At 50.4% G+C, this 17,450-nt stretch overlaps 4 protein-coding genes and 1 long non-coding RNA gene across 5 annotated transcripts; 1 reads left to right on the top strand and 4 right to left on the bottom strand.

Moving 5' to 3' along the window:
* Positions 1 to 220: 220 nt before the first annotated feature.
* On the bottom strand, positions 221 to 1,806 carry LOC6496143. The gene is made up of 3 exons (XR_004309997.2): positions 1,319 to 1,806; positions 1,052 to 1,245; positions 221 to 498 (listed from the first exon to the last, which is right to left on the bottom strand). It is a non-coding gene; the product is annotated as an uncharacterized LOC6496143 (long non-coding RNA).
* Positions 1,807 to 5,734: 3,928 nt separating this feature from the next.
* LOC6496142 lies at positions 5,735 to 7,030 on the bottom strand. Its single transcript, XM_001960292.4, has one exon. The coding sequence runs from the start codon at positions 6,923 to 6,925 to the stop codon at positions 5,987 to 5,989; it is 939 nt and encodes a 312-aa protein (XP_001960328.2). The 5' UTR covers positions 6,926 to 7,030; the 3' UTR covers positions 5,735 to 5,986.
* Positions 7,031 to 9,297: 2,267 nt separating this feature from the next.
* On the bottom strand, positions 9,298 to 11,211 carry LOC6496141. The gene is made up of 2 exons (XM_001960291.4): positions 9,828 to 11,211; positions 9,298 to 9,760 (listed from the first exon to the last, which is right to left on the bottom strand). The coding sequence occupies exons 1-2, from the start codon at positions 11,057 to 11,059 to the stop codon at positions 9,379 to 9,381; spliced, it is 1,614 nt and encodes a 537-aa protein (XP_001960327.1). The 5' UTR covers positions 11,060 to 11,211; the 3' UTR covers positions 9,298 to 9,378.
* Positions 11,212 to 12,614: 1,403 nt separating this feature from the next.
* LOC6494430 lies at positions 12,615 to 15,639 on the top strand. Its single transcript, XM_001960290.4, has 3 exons — positions 12,615 to 14,079; positions 14,129 to 15,298; positions 15,353 to 15,639. The coding sequence occupies exons 1-3, from the start codon at positions 12,739 to 12,741 to the stop codon at positions 15,593 to 15,595; spliced, it is 2,754 nt and encodes a 917-aa protein (XP_001960326.2). The 5' UTR covers positions 12,615 to 12,738; the 3' UTR covers positions 15,596 to 15,639.
* LOC6496140 (bromodomain-containing protein 2) lies at positions 15,636 to 16,641 on the bottom strand. The gene has a single exon (XM_001960289.4). The coding sequence runs from the start codon at positions 16,404 to 16,406 to the stop codon at positions 15,645 to 15,647; it is 762 nt and encodes a 253-aa protein (XP_001960325.1). The 5' UTR covers positions 16,407 to 16,641; the 3' UTR covers positions 15,636 to 15,644.
* Between the last annotated feature and the right edge of the window lie 809 nt (positions 16,642 to 17,450).

Raw genomic sequence — 17,450 nt, 5'->3', positions numbered from 1 at the left:
CGCACATATCCGGCGATCCACAGCCACATCCTAATTGTTGCGCCCCGGGATTTTATGGCATTTTGAAAGCCATTAATCCGAATTTGATATCTGCTTAATTAGTTTTCCCTGCTTGGCTTTTATGGCCACAACTCTCGTAAATTTTCATGATCGATTTGCGCGCCAAAGCGCGAAAAGAAAGCTCCACCCGACCCGTAGATAAGAGAGACCTAACACATCGTTTCGAGTGGCATAGAATTGAATTTAATTATCCAAGCCGCGCGGAATCCTCCTCCAGTCCTTCATATCTTCGTCCTCACTCTTGGGCATGTACAGGCGCTCCTCGTAAAACTTGATTACCATCTGCGGTATCCGCTGGTTGACCTCCGTTGCCGGAATCAATACTGGCTCTTCCTGGCCCTTGAACTTCAAAATAATCATCAGCACGCCATCTTGCTTCACAGCTCCCTGGATTTCCTCGGGCTCCAGTCCACTTTCGAACCAACTTTCAAACATGATCTGGAAGTTAAAAAATAAGTTTAGTTCTCGAGGTCTAGTGTGCCCAGGCCTATTTAAAGCCAGGCTACTTAGTCCCTGGCCACTCTGCTCCGAAACTGGCGTGCTTTAAGAACACCCCAGCTCCTATCCAACATCAAACAATGCAAAATGCACTTTGATTGCTGTTGACCAACTAACAGGCACGCGTCCATTTCCGCGAAAAGCTGGCCAGAACAGCGAAAAGTGGTAATGGCCGGTGAGGAGCAGCTAATGTGGCTGCCCTGCTGCCGCTTTGTGTGCTTTGGCTTTGGCGTTTTGGCCAAGGCTTTTTGGCACATTTTCGCCAACCAATTTGCGAGCTGTGGCCGGGAATTTGCTCGCTTTTGACCATCAATGATGATTGGCGGAAAAACGAGCTCCCAGAGACACAGCTCTGTAGGATCACATGCTTAAAAGGCTTCAGTTTCAGAGCCGCCAAAAGGATGCATTGGAAACAAACACAAGTCGAGTTCCCAACCTTTCTCCAATTTAAGAAATTGGAAGAAAGTTCCGTATTTATTTGAATTTTACATACCTCTCGGATTAAAATGTGCTTAAATTCTTTCCAAAACTGGAACGCCAAAATGGAGAAACAAAACGGTGTGCTTTCGGTTGCAGTGTTGGAAACCGCCAATTTTTTTAGGGAACATGAAGAATCTTATCCGCCAATTTCTGTCAATATTGGAATTTGAGAAATTGGTCCAATGTAAAAATTTGCATAAGGATCATCTAATAATACGAAAGGATGAAAAATTGGCTTTATTATTTTATATTTCACATACAACCACGATCTTATCCTTACCCGGTTCGATCGACTACAGAGGTGACTTCCGGTTGCAGTGTTGAAAGCCGTGGGCTATCGATATTTTCTATTACATAAATGAATGAGTTTTTGTACACGGCAGCTTTTTGCTTTTCGCTTAATTACCAACTGTCGCACCTGAGGCCAATTATCGTGGAGAAATGTCGACAAAAAAGGGAAACACATGAAGTGCCTGCAGAGGAAAAACATTTTAATTAATTGAATTGTGTGTCAGGCCTATTGGCCGATCCACCCACACACATACATAGGCTCATGGGTGAACTCATGTAAATATTTCAATGACTTTAATTAACCAAAAACGTTGCAATTAATTGACTTTGGTCGATCAATTTAATTAATATTTGTTGTTGTTTATTTGGCAAAGGCTGTCCAACATTTAGCTCCAAATATGTTACATTTTCAACATCGTGCTTGTTGCGAACCACTCGCAACATTAATCAAATTGTGTTAAATTGTCTGCAAGGGCAGACAAAATTAAAAATGCTTCGCAATTTATCCAGGGTGTGCACACTGGCCGGATGGCTGTCTGATGCGATTTTCCAGCACTGGTTGAAGCTCATGGAAGTTTGAGGTTTCCGCCTCTTGCCCTTTCTTCTCGCTCGCCCTTTCTCCGGGGAGACCGCTTAGGAAAGTGTCAGGCGAAATGAAATTCTTTATTTTAATAATGCAAGTTTGCACATTTTTAATTGTGCTGCCGACAGCTGCAAGAACTTGGCTGCTCACTTGACCCACAAAGGTGCGGCCACTGCAATTGTGGGTGCAAAGAGGGAAAAAGTGGATGTGCCAGGTGGAGAGCAGGGGCTTAATGTGGGTGGCTGTCAGGGATGATGATTTTCCCTTTAATCAGCCAGAATATCCTAAGAGGAACCACTATTTCAAAAAAAAAATTATTCAAAAAAATTGGGTTTTTTGTGAGTAAAAAGCTTAAACATCCATTTAAATCATTATCCTTTTTTGGCTTCTAGGTTGAGCATCTCTGTCGAGGAAAGGTGAGCCAGGTAAGGCGAGAAAAACCGCGCTTCCCATAAAGGGACGCTGCAAGGACATTACGACTAAATGTAAACAGCTTAATTAAAAAATAAAACTCCGCTCGGCACGTACAAGGAGAAACAACGCACACACACGTGGGGATTGGGTGGAGGGGAGGTATATTCCACCCACTGCGGTGTATTTTGGCGTTGCATGTACCTATGTATGTGTGTGTGTGTGGGGGCGGAAGGCTCCTCACAATTTCTTCATTTGCTTAAATGCACAAAAGTGTTTTTAATTTAATTTTTCGTCTTTTTGCACGCTCTTGCCCGCTTGCTCCTCCACTCTCTCTCCCCCCTTTGCTTTTTGATGCAATTCCTAATTAAAAAGAAAGTAATTTTTCATCAGCGACCGCGTCCTGGGAAGTAAAATAAAATAATTTCCATAGCAGCCATTGAAGTGCTCATTAAAAATGTTCCCAACCAGTTGCAGTTTTAAATAAATACGTACGTATGTAGGATTAAAAATGCTCAAAATTGTTTCTAATGTTTTTAGCGGGAAATTTGAAATTATTTGCTCGCAGAGTTGCGCGGCAATCCCCTCCACTCCTGGCAAGCAGTCCCCCTTTTCCAATTTGCCTCCCTGCTGCCTGAAAATTGAATGTCCTCATCGTCGTCAGCTGTTCAAGTGTTTTTCCAAGCCGAAACTTTTCTTTTAAATATTCCCCATACTTATCCCCATACCCAGCCATGTGCTGCAAAGTTTTATGCATACGCATTAATGTGAAAATGGCGGCAGCGACGGCAGCGGCGGATGGGGAATCCCCTTTTGAATGGGTCCTTGGAAAATGCAAGTACCGTTTCACTGCACACAAGGATAAGGAGCAGTTGTCGGCGAAGGGTAATTATAAAGTTTGCGGCTGATAACTTTTGTTTTAGGCAATGAATCCATTTTATTTATTTTATTGCCAGGCCTTCCATCTTCCGATTCCGAGTGGCAAGTTCCCCCAAAGAGGATTAATGCTCCGGGCCCCCAGCGTGTCTTAGGCGCCTTGATCCGATATAAACTGATTATCCTGGAGCTGCCCTCGCTACCCAGTCAGCCGCGGAGTGCATGTTCCCCCAATTTGCATGCCAAATTGTTTACTTCTGGCATTTGGAAATGTGCTTTATCAATTTGAATTTGAATTTGAATGAGAGTCGAGTCGCGTTGCATGTTCGCCGGCATGCGAGTTCGCTTTCCTAATAAAATTTCCCCAAGAAACCATGAGAAATGGCGGCACACTTCCAGGGACAAGCAACAATTTGGGGAGCTGACTGCTCTGGAAAGTCATGCTCGGAGGTGACTCCGTTCCAGCTCCCTGGGCACACAATCTGGAATGTCATCATCGACGGCCACTCACACCTGAGCCGCCCCCTGCCAAATGGCGCCATCAAGGACAGGGAATGTCTATTTAATTGTGTCTGCCACGGTGTCGCCATGTCGGTGTTGCAAGGTGGAGTTGCCCTTTAGAGTGGCAGACACATATGAGTGGGGGTGTTGCTGCCCCAAATGCACCTTCGTCCTTTCGCTCCCATTAACTGACACGGCATACTGATGAGGATGTTGGACTTTCCAGGTGGGAGTTTGGATATTTTGGAGCCAAAATTAGTGCAAGCCTTTCGAAAACTTAAGAAAACAATCTTAAATTAAAAATCCTTTAAGATTTTAATTACTTTACTTAATTTTCAAAGAGAGAAAGAAACACTTTGAGGCCAGAAATGACAGCACTGCTGAATGTTCATCGCAGGTGCTGCAGATGGTTGTCGGCGTTGCGGTTGCCACACCTGCAATTCGAGTTGCTTGGCTTTTGTGCAACATGCGCTCGAACACACGTGTGGGTGTAGGTGGGTGCGGGTGGGTGCAGGTGGGTGGTGGTGGGCGGCAATGATAGAGACGTAAGATTCCGCCTGTTCATGCTCATTATCACGTAGCGATTCCGTTTAATGATGATGTTAACCAAGTGGATCGCAATATCCTTTCCTCTGCCATCCTAGCACCTCCCCCTCCCCGCCACTCGTACTGTTTGTGGCGTCTTTTTTCATTTATTTTCCGGCAGCTGCGCTCCGCTTGTAAACTTTCTGACCAAAACTGACACTTTCATGAAACAATTTAAAAAGTCATTGTCATCGCCGGCTATACATAGTTCGTATGTCTTTCTGGCCACTTGCTGCCGGAGCTGCTGGGACTCTCGCCGACACCCTCCCGGCTCCCTGCCTTTTAAATGTCCTGTCAATGGCACCGTCATTTGTTTTGTTGCCCATTACGGTCAGTGTCCCGAGTTGAAAACAAAACTGTCATTGCGCCGGCTCGGAGCGAGTGCTCGGTTGAGAAGCTCTTCTCCAATTGGAGCTGAAGTATGTGCCCCGTAATCCCTTCCAGCAGTAGCCGGAATGCCCTTTAGCCGCTCCGGGCTATACCCACTTACTGAGGGACCAAGGTGCCCCTTCCATGGAGAGGGTATTATCGATTCGTGTTGGCAGTTGGAGGAGTCGTGTGAAGTTTTGTTTGCGTCGTGAAACTTTTTAACTACGGGTTTCGACTGCCTTTGTTTCCTTGTTGTCCTTTCCCCGCTTACGTGACAGGGCAATTTCAAAAATAATTTCAAGTCCTCGAGCCAACACGCCCCCAGTAATAGTTGCTGTTGCACGGAAGTTGGGGAAATAGTTCGAATAACGCCGGGCAGACCTATATGGTTTTAATAAATAGGAGAGATTACCAAAATGGTTCCCGCATCGTCTTGCCTTAATCTTAATTTTAAGGATATTAGGGAATCGCTAAACAAGGATTTACGAGAATGCCCCGCTAGGGACTGTCGCAAGGATGCGTTCCAGCGCTTTTGATTAAGGGACAATAACCTCGCAGCAAATGTTGCAGAAATTCATTATTGCAGCGTAATGATGAAGAGGGGACGCTACGGATGCCGGAGGAGCCGGAGGAGGAGCTTCCAACGATGGCTCCCAACAGTGTAATTTGTGCGAGCCAAAGCCACAGGATTTTATTGAGCGGAAAATTAAAAGCATAAAATTGCACGCTTTAAATTTGAGTGCAGCGGCAAGTGAAAAGTGGCAAAGTGGCAAGTGGCGAAGTGGCAAGTGGCAGCAACAGAAGCCGCACCCGCAAAGTGTCGGGCCATATCGCACAAAGAGCCAACTCCAAGATTGCCACAAAGCATGCCACGCCCTTCGCCTCCCAGCCCAGATGCTGCACCGTGCCACCGCCCACATCTGGAGTCCGCAATCTGTGGCTCGGACTCTCACGCGCATACTAAATTCAACTTATTGACAGGCTTGCAGGAGCACGTGTTCCGATAAGCGGCTCCCGAGGGCCGGGATGGTGGCCTGGATGGAGTACCTGCCCAGAACCATTTCGGCCAAGAGGCACAGATCGTTAATTACAAATTTATTAGCAAACGGGGCGAATGCTCTCTTATCGGGACTCTCCACTCCCGGCATGTATTAAAATCGACTAAAAATTTGATGAAAATCCAATTTGGCGGCAATTTTGGTTCAGAATGCGTTTTGGGCAGAATGAATACAATACCAACGCACCGAACTCGATCGCGACCTCAGTCTCGATCTCTTGGGGGGACAACACCTCGTATGGCTTAAGCGAATGAGGGAACTCATCTTGAGGGCTTCACGTGCTGCTCCGGATCGGGGGCCGGACAAGCGGCTGGGGACGCGTCGGCGCCCTCTGCTCCACGACAGGTACGTCGAAAAGGGGGTGGTGGTTGAGGAGGTCGAAGCGCACAATTTTGAAGGTGGACACTAGCCACTGGCCCATGCACCGGTTGTTGTTCCGGACGTTTCCCATGCGCGTCGGGGTGACGGAGTAGTCGCGCCGGAACCGCAGGAACACCTCGGTGAAGATCAGCGGATGGGTGACGGTCAGCTGGGTGGGGTCCACGTGCCTACGCATCAGTTCGGTCATCTCCTTCATGTCCGTGTAGCTTCGGAAGTCGTTGGAGCGCCGCAGAGCCACATAGACCACGTCGATAAAGGCGAACCGGTGCTTGTAGTGGGGCAAGAGTTGCACCTTGAGAGGAATAGCCCGTCGGAAGTGGTTCTTCTCGAACCGCATCATCTTGAGCCGCCAGTCGAAGGGTCCATCCAGCAGATCGTGCTTGATCTGCTTGAACCCCATCGGCGTGGTGCAGCGCTCCACGTTCTGAGTGCGACGGCGGCGCACAAAATCGGTGAGCACCGCCGCCGCCTGCTTCGAGTTTTCCATGAAGTCGCGCTCGGAGAAGCTCCAGTCCCAGAAGAGCTTCAGCCGCAGCAGCGACAGCTTGGTGAGTAGCCTACTCATCGGACTGTGGAAGAAGATGAGCGAGGGCAGGGACACCTCCGAGGGATCCTCCTTCGCGACGACGAGGTCCACCTGGATATCCAGGAAGTTGTCCGAGGCGTTCTTCGGCGCCGGCGCCGGCTGTGGCTGTGAATGGTTGGGGCGCTGGTTGATGAAGCTTAGGGTGCGATTCACCCGGATGGGGGCCATCAGCGAGCCACGAGGAAGTCGGACCACGCATCGCACTGTCCGAGCCCATCCGCTGTTCAGCCAGTGCATGGGCATCATTCCATAGTTCAATTTCGATAGAATTTTGACTAAAAGTAAGCCAGACACAGTTCTGGGAATATATGTTCGAGCTTGGCAGGAAATGCTCAGAGTGATGGACTGGGGATGGATCGCTATTTTCCAGGTAGCAACCTGGAACCACCTCCACACCTGGAGTAGTTTCCTCCTAAAATGTAAGCCCCATCAATAAACTCCTATGTATTTGCACTTACTGAGGCAGGAACACAATAAGGTCTTAATTGGGCCGACTTGGGAGAGGGCGGACTCAGCGGGGCAGCAGCCTGCATTATTCGATAGGCTCCCGCAGGAGCCGGATAGACATGGATGGCTCGAACAGCGTGCAATTATCGAATGCATTAGGAAAGGCAGAGTGCGCCGGCTTTCACCTTTCACCTCCCACCTCCAGCCTTTCTCCGCCCGCATTTGTTTGCCTGAGCGTTCGTTTATCTCGGCCCTGGCCTCCTCCAAGGAAGGCAAACAATGGCAGATGTGGAGACATGGCAGCCCCGCCTCCTGGCCACTCCCACGCCCACTGGCCCCCGGCATCCTGCTCCTCTCCGGCTTAATTACATGACAATTGATTTCGGTTTTGGCTTGGTTTGGAAGTGCCGACTGCAAAATATGCAAATGTTTTCGGGATAATTGAATGAGAGTCTGTGAGTCAGACAACACGAGTAATATTAGTCTGGGGTGCCGTTGGGGGACAGGTCGAGACATCGGGTACAGTTGCCCCCAAAGCATCTGCGATTGGGGCAGACAATGGGATGATTTAGCAGCCTCTGGTTGACAAATCGAAGAGCCTGCCAGTGTTATTTGTGCAATTAATTAGGCAATTTATTGGAACAATTAGCTCCAGCCAGGACAGGAGATGAAACTCGGAATCAGAATCCGAATCGGAGTCAATCAATTAATTATTCGAACTAAGCTCCTTGTAGCAGTTTTTCCAAACTATCCGAATGCAAATCTCCGGGAAAAGCGTTTCAGTCTGATGCCTGCGAGCTCTTTAACAATTCAGATGCCAGCCATCCATGTTTGATGCCGTACATTTATCAAACGAAATATGAAATGAACGGAATAGCATAAGCCCACGACAATGAAGAGCTCCAGAGTCCGTAGTCCATAGTCCATACTCCATAGTCAGTAGCCAGAACCGGATACGGGGTTACGGGGCGGAGAGTAAATGGCTGCCGGAGGGCAAGTGTAGCCAGTGTACCGGAGCATTTGGGCGCACAAATCCCCGTGTAATCCCCGGTCCAGGGACTCGTATCACAATAAAATATGTTAAGTAAATACGGAAGGCGTGGTAGTGGTTGATGGAACAGTCAGAACAGTCATAAGGTGGGAGGTTGGTGGTTGGAGGGGGAAAACTAAACAATAAGCCAAAAAGTACGCTTGATTAAGTTTAACTTCCGGTCTGTTATAAATTGAGCATTTATGTGGGATTTGTTTGCGAAAACAGTTTCTACTTTGTTGGCCAGATTCCAGCCCGAAATGGCTCAAACCTAGGCAATCCATCCATCGAGCTGCCAAACGAGACAAATGTTTAGGCCAATACACACATCCACGTACGCACACAGAAACACACACTCTCGTATGTCTATTTCCGGCGGAAGTGGTGAATAAAACATGAAACGAAACAAAATGACGGCCCTGAGGCAGAGGCAGAGGTAGAAAAAATAACTTTTAGTGGCCAAAAGTGAACATCCGATGGCCTGGCCAGAGATTTCCACTTGCCACTGCTGTTGCTGTTGCTGTTGCTGCTATTTTTGGTTTTTTTTTCTTTTTGTATTTTGTTTACTTGGGCGCAAATGGATAAATTATTCGTGACCCGGCCAATCGAAGGGTCAAATAAAAATTAAATGGCAAACATTTTATCGGGCTCCGGCCGAAGTACTTCTGTGCAGTTCTGGCACTTAATATCCGTAGATAAAATATTCAATTTCCCCCGATGACAGACTTAGGAAATGGCCAAACACCCCGGCCCGAAAGGCGCTCCTGGTTCACCTGTCTGGCAAACAAGATATACATTCGAATGCACATCTATCTATTAAAATAATTCGACAAACTGCCAAGGGCAAGTTGTATCGAAACACGAGTGTCTTAAGAGCCAACTATGTAAAGACAGAACCGAATATTGTAATCACTCGGTTGTGGAAATCCCAATTATCCTTATTGCCCCTTCTGGTGGCAGTCAACCGGACAAGGAACTGCAGTCTAGAGCTTCAATTCAGGGCCGGAATCCATTTTGCAAAGTGCTTCATTAACGATCTGTGGCCTGGCTGGCCGCAAATTATTATATTCATCTGCGATTGAGGTCTCTGCCCTTTCAAATTATACGGCCTTTCCAATAAACTATTTAACAGACTTTGGAGTGGTGTTCCCCTTTGCGGGAAAGGGGAGTGGCATGGGATTTATTGGTTACTATTGCTCACTATTGCACCAACACACAGAATTTAGGGATAGCCAAAGCATTGAGCGCAGTGCCCTCCGAAGCCATAGATGGGGTCACACCTGCTGCAGGGATTGTAGTAGGAGCTGTAGGAGCAGCTGTAGGGGCAGCCCCCGTACGGGAGGCAGCAGTGGTTCCGCCGGGGAGGCCGCTCCATCCGGGTAACCAGGTCATTGGAGGGATATCCGTATTTCATTTTGGTATCGGGACGCTTGCGCTTTGACTTGTCATCTTTCCTCACGTGCAACTCGGTGACCTTGCTCTCCAGAACTGCCGACATCTCCTGCAGCTTCCCCTCTGAGTCCGGAAGCATCATGGCCGCCTCCTTTCTTTTCGTGGTCACCACCTGCAAGGTACTCTGACGGTCAGGTGAAAATTCGTCGCGTCTGAAAAAAAGTCGGACTGTACGGATCTCTGCCAGAATACTGCAACCAGATGGATATAGAGTCTTACCTGGGGGCGCGGGGCGCGTCAGCGGAGACCAGGATCATGTGTTGGGAGCCTGCGGAGGGGCGGCTACGTCGGGTCTCGGATGGACGGCGCTGGGGCAAAGTGACGGAGTTTTTACGAGGACCGGTGGTGAGGTGGGACGTCGTGCCTGAGGTCACCTTTACCCTCTTCATGTCGGGATAGTCCTTGGGGCGGACTACTTTCTGGTTGTTCAGAAAACTGTGGCTCCTTCTGCGAATTGGGCTGGTGGCGGCGGACGGGGGGATGGAACTCGCTTTGGCACGCAGCCCGAACTTCAAGGACTCCACCACATTGGGCTCTAGGGTGGGGTTCAAGGAGTCCAGGACGGTATCCGTAGTAGCCACAATGGCAGCCGTACCTTTGGCATCTTCGACACGGGTCTTCGAATTCCCGGACTCAGTGACATTACCCTCTCCGGATTTAAGAACCTTACCGGCCTTCGTTTTCTTTTGGACCTCGGTTATGAATTGTCCGCTGGCTGGAAACTTGGGTACTTGGGTCACCTGCTTCTCCTCCGTGACCTCGATCTCCTTCTCTCCGGTCCGGTGCGTCACCTCCGTCTCCTGCACTGTGATCTCCCTGACCTCGATGATTTCTGGCTCCAGTGTTTGCGACTCTTTGGTCTCGGACTCAGCGTCGTCGGTTTGGACGCCCTGTTCGTGGGTGATCACATAGCAGCATCGAGGCTTCCTTCTCCGGCGGCATTTCTTCGGTTTCGGTTCCTCGCACGGCTGGGGACAGCAGCCCTGAGGTTCTTCCGGCTCCGGACATTCCTCTTCTGGTTCACAAGAGCAACTGTCTTCTTGCTGGACACTTGGGCCACATGAGTACTGTGGCCGGGGGCCCATTTGACTCTTTCCGGACTCCGCAACAGAACATCCAGGCGTTCGCATGCACCCGTAGGATTCCCGATTTTGATCTTGGTGGCCTTTCATGGGAGAGTACGGACCACTCGGGTCCGAGCCCCGCCGATCCGAGCCCCGCCGGTCCTCGCCCGGGGGCATAGCAGAAGGGGCGGAAGCTGGAGGCATTCGATAATTGTAGTAGGGAACCTGGCAGAAGGTGACGACCGAGGGACGAGAGGGCGGCCATGGCACGAAGTTGGTCGGCGCTCTATCCTCCAAAGCCGTTGGTGGCCGCACCGAGCACCGAGCCCGGAAGAAGGGGGGCTCGCTGGTCGACCGGCACGCGCAAATGTCTCGCTTGCCCTGCATCCTGCCCAGAAACAGGAATCGAAAAAGGAATCCGCAGCTGACTCCACACGGATTACATTCGACGACGGCCAACAAGGAATTTCGACGACTCGACAAAAGTTGTTTTTTTTTGGTGGAACATACGAATGATGTTTTTGTTTTTTTTGTAACACAACTACGAAACTTCAAGGCATTCTTTATAAAAAATAGAAAATCAATTTATTAATTTCTCAGAGACATACCCATCCCAATAAGTACCTCAAAAGGTGGTAGTAATTGGCAACAATATTCCCATCGCAGGGGGATATTCCCGAAATCTTGCAGGGGAACCTTTTTTCCCCAAAACAGTTGACAAAAAATTAAAACAACAAGTTGCTCACTTTTAATGCAGATTGCTGTTGAATCGATATACGATTCGTTTAAGGTATTCCGCTCAAGGATCGGATTAATATTGGCAAAGATATGGCCATCGAAGGGGACCATATAGTCCTCCCCATGCATATCTTCAAATTCCGAAGGGGATCCCCCAGAAAAGTTGACAAAAAATCTCAAAAATATTTTGTTCTCAGATTTTGATGCAGAATGATGGAGAATTGATATACAAATCGATTAAGGTACTCCCCGCCAGGATCTGATGATTATTGGCAAAGATATGGCCATCGCAGGGGGCCATATAGCCCTCCCCATGCATTTCTTCAAATTCCGAAGGGGCTCCCCCGGAAAATTTGACAAAAAATCTAAAAAATATGTTGGTCTCAGATTTTGATGCAGAATGATGAAGAATCGATATACAAATCGATTAAGGTACTCCCCGTCAGGATCTGATGATTATTGGCAAAGATGTGGCCATCGCAGGTGGCCATATAGTCCTCCCCATGTATTTCTTCAAATTTCGAAGGGGATCCCCCAGAAAAGTTGACAAAAAATATAAAAAATATGTTTGTCTCAGATTTTACTGCAGAATGATGAAGAATCGATATACAAATCGATTAAGGTACTCCCCGCCAGGATCTGATGATTATTGGCAAAGATATGGCCATCGCAGGGGGCCATATAGCCCTCCCCATGCATATCTTCAAATTCCGAAGGGGATCCCCCAGAAAAGTTGACAAAAAATCTCAAAAATATTTTGTTCTCAGATTTTGATGCAAAATGACGGAGAATCGATATAGAAATCGTTAAAGGTATTCCGCGCAAGGATCGGATGAATATTAGCAAAGATATGGCCATTGCAAAGGGCCACATAGTGCTCCCCATGCATATCTTCAATTTCCGAATCTAAAAAATATTTTGTTCTCAGATTTTGATGCAGAATGATGGAGAATCGATCCACTCAATCCACTCAAGGATCAAATGGAAATTGGCCAAGATATGCCCATCGAAGAGGGCCTTATAAGATCTTCCCAAGGTGTCCTTGCCCTTTTGATGGAGAATCGATATAGAAATCTTTAAGGTCTGCACAAAAAACGGATTGCAATTGGCCCAGAAGCACCCATCTTTCTGGGGCGAACGATGTTTGTGTTTTACTTTTTATTCAAAAGTTTTGAAACATTGCCTTTGTGCTCGGTCAAGTAGCTTTCAGTCACATTTCAGTTACAAAACCGTTCAAACCACAAACAGTTCCTTAACTTCCTTAATTTTCCATTTTAAGCGAAATTTTTTTAGTACGAAATTATTTGCTGAGTTTATTAATTAATGCAATGATGAATGTCCTAGCGAAGTTGGAGGAGGTCAACAAGAAGCTGAACCTGGCGGCCTGGTACACGGCCATGTCGGTGGGGCAGGAGAAGCTGTGCGTCAGAATGCACAACATCCTGCGGGACGACTACGAGCAGGGAACGGGACACAACATGTACCAGGCGCTGCTCACCCTGGGCCTTAAGCCGGTGATATCCAAGGACAAGATTAGCCGGATGGTCCAGCTGAGCAGGAACAACGTCCTGGCGTTCCTGTTCTTCGTCTTGGAGGGGTACTACAAGACCTGCCACAAGGACGGCGTGTTCAGCGTCAACGAGAAGCTTCTGATGATCGCCATTGCCAAGATTGACTTCCTGCCCACGGTGCGGGCGCTGAACGCCATCCTGCCGGAGGCGAGGCCCAGTCACTTGGACATGAAGCGCCTGGAAGCAGAGAAGCGCAAGTCTGAAGCACCGAAACTGAAGTCAATCTCCTCGGCTGAATCGCAGCCGCCGAAATTCCAGATGCGAAAGCAGAAGTCGCCATACTTTATGTCCCAACCAAAGCCCGTGCAGAGAATCTCCAAGCTGTCCACCACTCTCCCGGACTTCGTGGTGGGCTTCAAGTTCTGGCCCATCAACGGGCCGCCCAACTACGGCAAGGAGGAGGACTCGCCCTGGTTCGCCGAGTACCACCTCAATCCCGGCCAGCGTCTGATCAAGCAGACCATTGACGAGACCCTCGAGCGATACTTCAAGCTGGGTCAGGTGGAGAAAAAGAGCCACGACGAGGCGACGGAGGGGGAGAAGAGCTCCGAGGGGAACTTGTGCCTTGTCCATAGAGGCCTGGTGGTGGAGTCGCAGATCCTGCGGGACGAGCTGGCAGTTAAGGCCCGCGACCGCTGCCTGGAGCTCATCGACGTCAGAGAGCCGTACGCCAAGCTCCGCCGTAAGCGGATCCTGGACCAGCTGGAGCACGACATCGACATCATCATGGAGCGCCATCGCAGGGCCATGCGCTGTGACCAGACCAAGGTGATGACCATCGACAACTTGAACTGCATCCTGTGCCAGCAGATACTTGTATCGCAGCCCTGGCCAGAGCCCGGCGTGAAAGTGGGGCGGGCCTTGGTGGGAGACGATCTAGACATGGCCCACACGGCGGCTACGGACACGTATCGAGGCAGAAGGCTCGAAGGCGGTGGATGCGGAGATGTGGACAAGGTACACACAGAGGCCACGGACACATATCGGGGTAGCAGACTCGAGGGTGGCGGATGTGGTGATGTGGAGAAGGTCCACACGGCGGCCATGGACACGTATCGGGGCATAAGACTCGCGGGTGGCGGTTGCGGCGGCGGCAAGGTAAGCACATGTCTGAGATTATAAATCAAATCTGACTGTTCTTTTTCAGAAAAAGGATCCCAAGAAGGGGAAGGGTAAGGACAAGGACAAGAAAAAGAAGAAGAAGAAGGAAGAGCCCCCACCACCGGAGCCGGAAAAGAAGAAGAGACCCGTGAAGAAGGAGCCGCAATGGAAGCCACCCCCACGCAAGTTGGTCAGCGGAACATTCCGGATGGCGGACATTGATTTCACAAAGAAGTCCGAGCGGTGCCAGGCACCGCGGCAAGTGTCGGAGTGTTCGCTGCCGCCGGCGCCCAAGAAGACGGCCATCTCGTTCTTCCTGGCTCCGGGGAAAATCGATGCGAAGGGCCGTGAGTGCGAGATGCGGTTCTCCAGCAAGCGGACCAAGAAGAAGTTCTTCCGCGGAACCCGTAGTAACAAGCCGTACATATTCAAGTATCAGCGCGTCTTTCAATCCGGCCAGCCGAAGCCCTTCGACCTGGACCGGATTCTGTGCACGTCGTTCGTCAAGGCGTTGGATAAGTCGGACTCCGACGGATCGGGAGAATGCGGCTACGATTGCCTGGTATCGGAGATAAACATCGAGCACGAGATACCACCCGAATACGATGCGGACGAGGCGGAGGAAGAAGCGAACGACCAGGCAGACGCGGAAAACCAACGGCTGCCCGACCTCTTCGACCCGTTCGCGCCGGAAATGACCTCGGACAGCCGGAGCACCCTGGACCGCTCCAGCGAGCACAGCCAGCGGAGTCACGTCGACCACAAGGCGGAGATCGTGGAGGCGGTGGTGCGATGTGCCAAGGCCATATTCAAGAAGCAGGAGATGATCAAGCGGGCCGAGATGGAGCGGCAGGAGCGCCTGACCCCGCGCAAGGCCCTCATCTACAAGCCCGGCGAAAAGTTCGATCCCGACAACGCCGAACAGATGGACAAGCTCCTTAAGGACGGCCTGCACCAGCTGAGCAAGGACCAGCGCTACGTCCTGGCCAGCCTGCCGGACTCCCACAAGATCCCGCAGATGCGCGAGTGGATAAAGCGGCGCTTCGGCAAGGTCTATACCCAAAAGGAGCTGGATGCCAGCCTGGACGAGGCCAAAAAGATTTTCGAGATGGTAACCCTCGTGCAGGACAAAACTCCTGATCCCGACCTGATGGGCATGGACAAGCTGAAGCGGGATCAGGAGAACTTTAACTACTACAAGGGACTCAAGAAACTGGTAAGTCCGTATGACTCATGAACTACTATAGTCTAATCCCCCTCTATATGGCAGGCCAACAAGATCAAGCTGACCTACTTCGACGTCCTGAACTCCAACTATATGGCCAGCCTGAACCCTGCTTGGTACGCGATGGGCAACTACCTCGTGCCGGGTGGACCGCCGCGCCAGACCTTTTTCTCCTACATGGCCTCGAATCCGCAGGAGATTATGCGGGCCAAGGTCTGGTCCGGGCAGTACCGGGACTACCGCCAGCTCCGCTACAATAGGACAGAGGCGGCTCGCAAGGGCAAGTGATAGACACAGAAACAGAATCAGAAATAAATGCGATTAAGTGTTCACTCCATCAGTTGTATTTGGGGCGACTGCGGGCCAGTCTCTTGCCGGTGATGCCCCTGCTCTCCAGGTACTCCAGGATGGACCGCTTGGTGTGAACCTTCAGCTTGCAGACGTCGAACTCCAGCTCCTTGTTGCAGTACTCGGCGCCCTCCAAGCGCTGCACCATGTGGATCACGTGGAGCAGAACCTCACCGTCCAGCTGCTGAATCTTAGCGTGCAGGTCTAGGTCCTCCTCGGTGGTGAAGGTACTCAGCCCGGTCTGCTCCCACTCGGGTGCGCTGGCACCCATATAGGAAGATGAGGTGGCGCGGGAGGCCTCGGAGCTGCTCTCCCTGCTCCGCTCACTCTCCTCGGCATCAGATGCTCCTTCAGAGTCAACATCAGAGGAACTAGAGGAGCTGTCTGTTCCAGGGGCGGCCGGGTAGGTGGCCACCTGGGCGAACATCTCCTCAAAGACAATCTGCAGCTTCTTGGCCATTTCGTAGCACAGGTGGCCCGGCTTGGTGTACAGGTACGTGTTGTAGAATATCAGGCGCACGTCCTTGGCGAAGTCCGCGGCGCTCTGGTAGCAGCCGGAATTGACCCGGTGCCGCACGGTGGAGAGGTCCATGGGCTCCTTCACCACCTCGTGGTAGTCGTAGAGGGCCAGCAGCTGGGCGTCCAGCGGCTCGTAGAAGATCCACGCCAGGTGCTTGTACGAGTTGGCGAACAAGCGCTTTATGATGGCCTTGCAGGCGTTTATTTCGGCGGAGCTTTGTTTCACAGACATCCTTGGGGGAATGGAGAGGCGAGAAAAGTGCTGCCCTTCTGACAGATGTCACAGGGCTACCCAGTTAGGGTTGTCACCCCACCGCTCCACAGCCAGTTCTGTGGATAACCTAAAAAGAGATTCTCTATTTGAGTTAATTATGCCGGAGTGGAGTAGTCCTGGCCAGGCCGCAAATTTACTAATGTAAACATGCGTGGGAGTATCCTTGGCATCCTCTGGCCCCCAGGCAGTTAATCTAATTCCGGGACCCAAGCAAACAATCCCTTTTTCCGGCGAACGGAGTCCAGTCCCTCTGAGATATTAGACCCGAAACTATTTATGGTCAAGCGCTGACGTTGGCGTAAAAATATCCCATTTGCATACAAGCTTTCGAGTGTTTCGATTTTTGTAATATGCATCATTTTTGGGCAAATATTTGGACTGGCCTCCAATAGAAACAGTCAACAAGTTTGGCTCTCTGGGGCCGTGGGGGGAGCCCACTGTAGCCCCTCTGTTAGTTGGATTCCACAGGAGGGGAACTGGGCCGCTCTCTGGCTGTTAGCTTGCAGTCCACATCAGAGGGAGGCCCTCTGCTAAGTTGGAGCCCACAAACAGAGTGGAGACTGGCAACCTGTCTTGGGATCTTGTGGCTTCGGGGTATTGACTGGCCCCTTCGCTGATGGAACTCCACTGACCCACTTGCGGCCGGGCAGCCCACCTTGCGGCCACCTCCGGTGCCTGCCAATTGACCTTTCCCACACACGCACTCCACACAGTTACAAGTCCCAGGCTCCAATTAAAAGCCAGTAACCATTTCCGTTCGGCGGCTGACTCCCCGATTGAAAATTATGCATGCAGAGGCAATTCGCAGCATAACAGACAATTAGAGGAGCAAAAACGGAGCAGAACACGGAGGTTAAGTGCCGGAGCAGACACTGGGAGAGTGGTGTGAGTGGGGAGAATAATCAGACTTGGGGAGAGCTGGGGGAAGACCTGTCGATGCTCCTCAAGGGCCCCAGTCTTCGCAGAATCTGATTCGCCATGCCGCGGTGCACATTTCCCTTT

Source organism: Drosophila ananassae, chromosome 3L, assembly GCF_017639315.1.
Source record: "Drosophila ananassae strain 14024-0371.13 chromosome 3L, ASM1763931v2, whole genome shotgun sequence".
In the NCBI taxonomy this organism is placed as follows: domain Eukaryota; kingdom Metazoa; phylum Arthropoda; class Insecta; order Diptera; family Drosophilidae; genus Drosophila; species Drosophila ananassae.
Note: the sequence above shows the minus strand (reverse complement) of the source record. Positions and strands in the feature narration are given on the sequence as shown.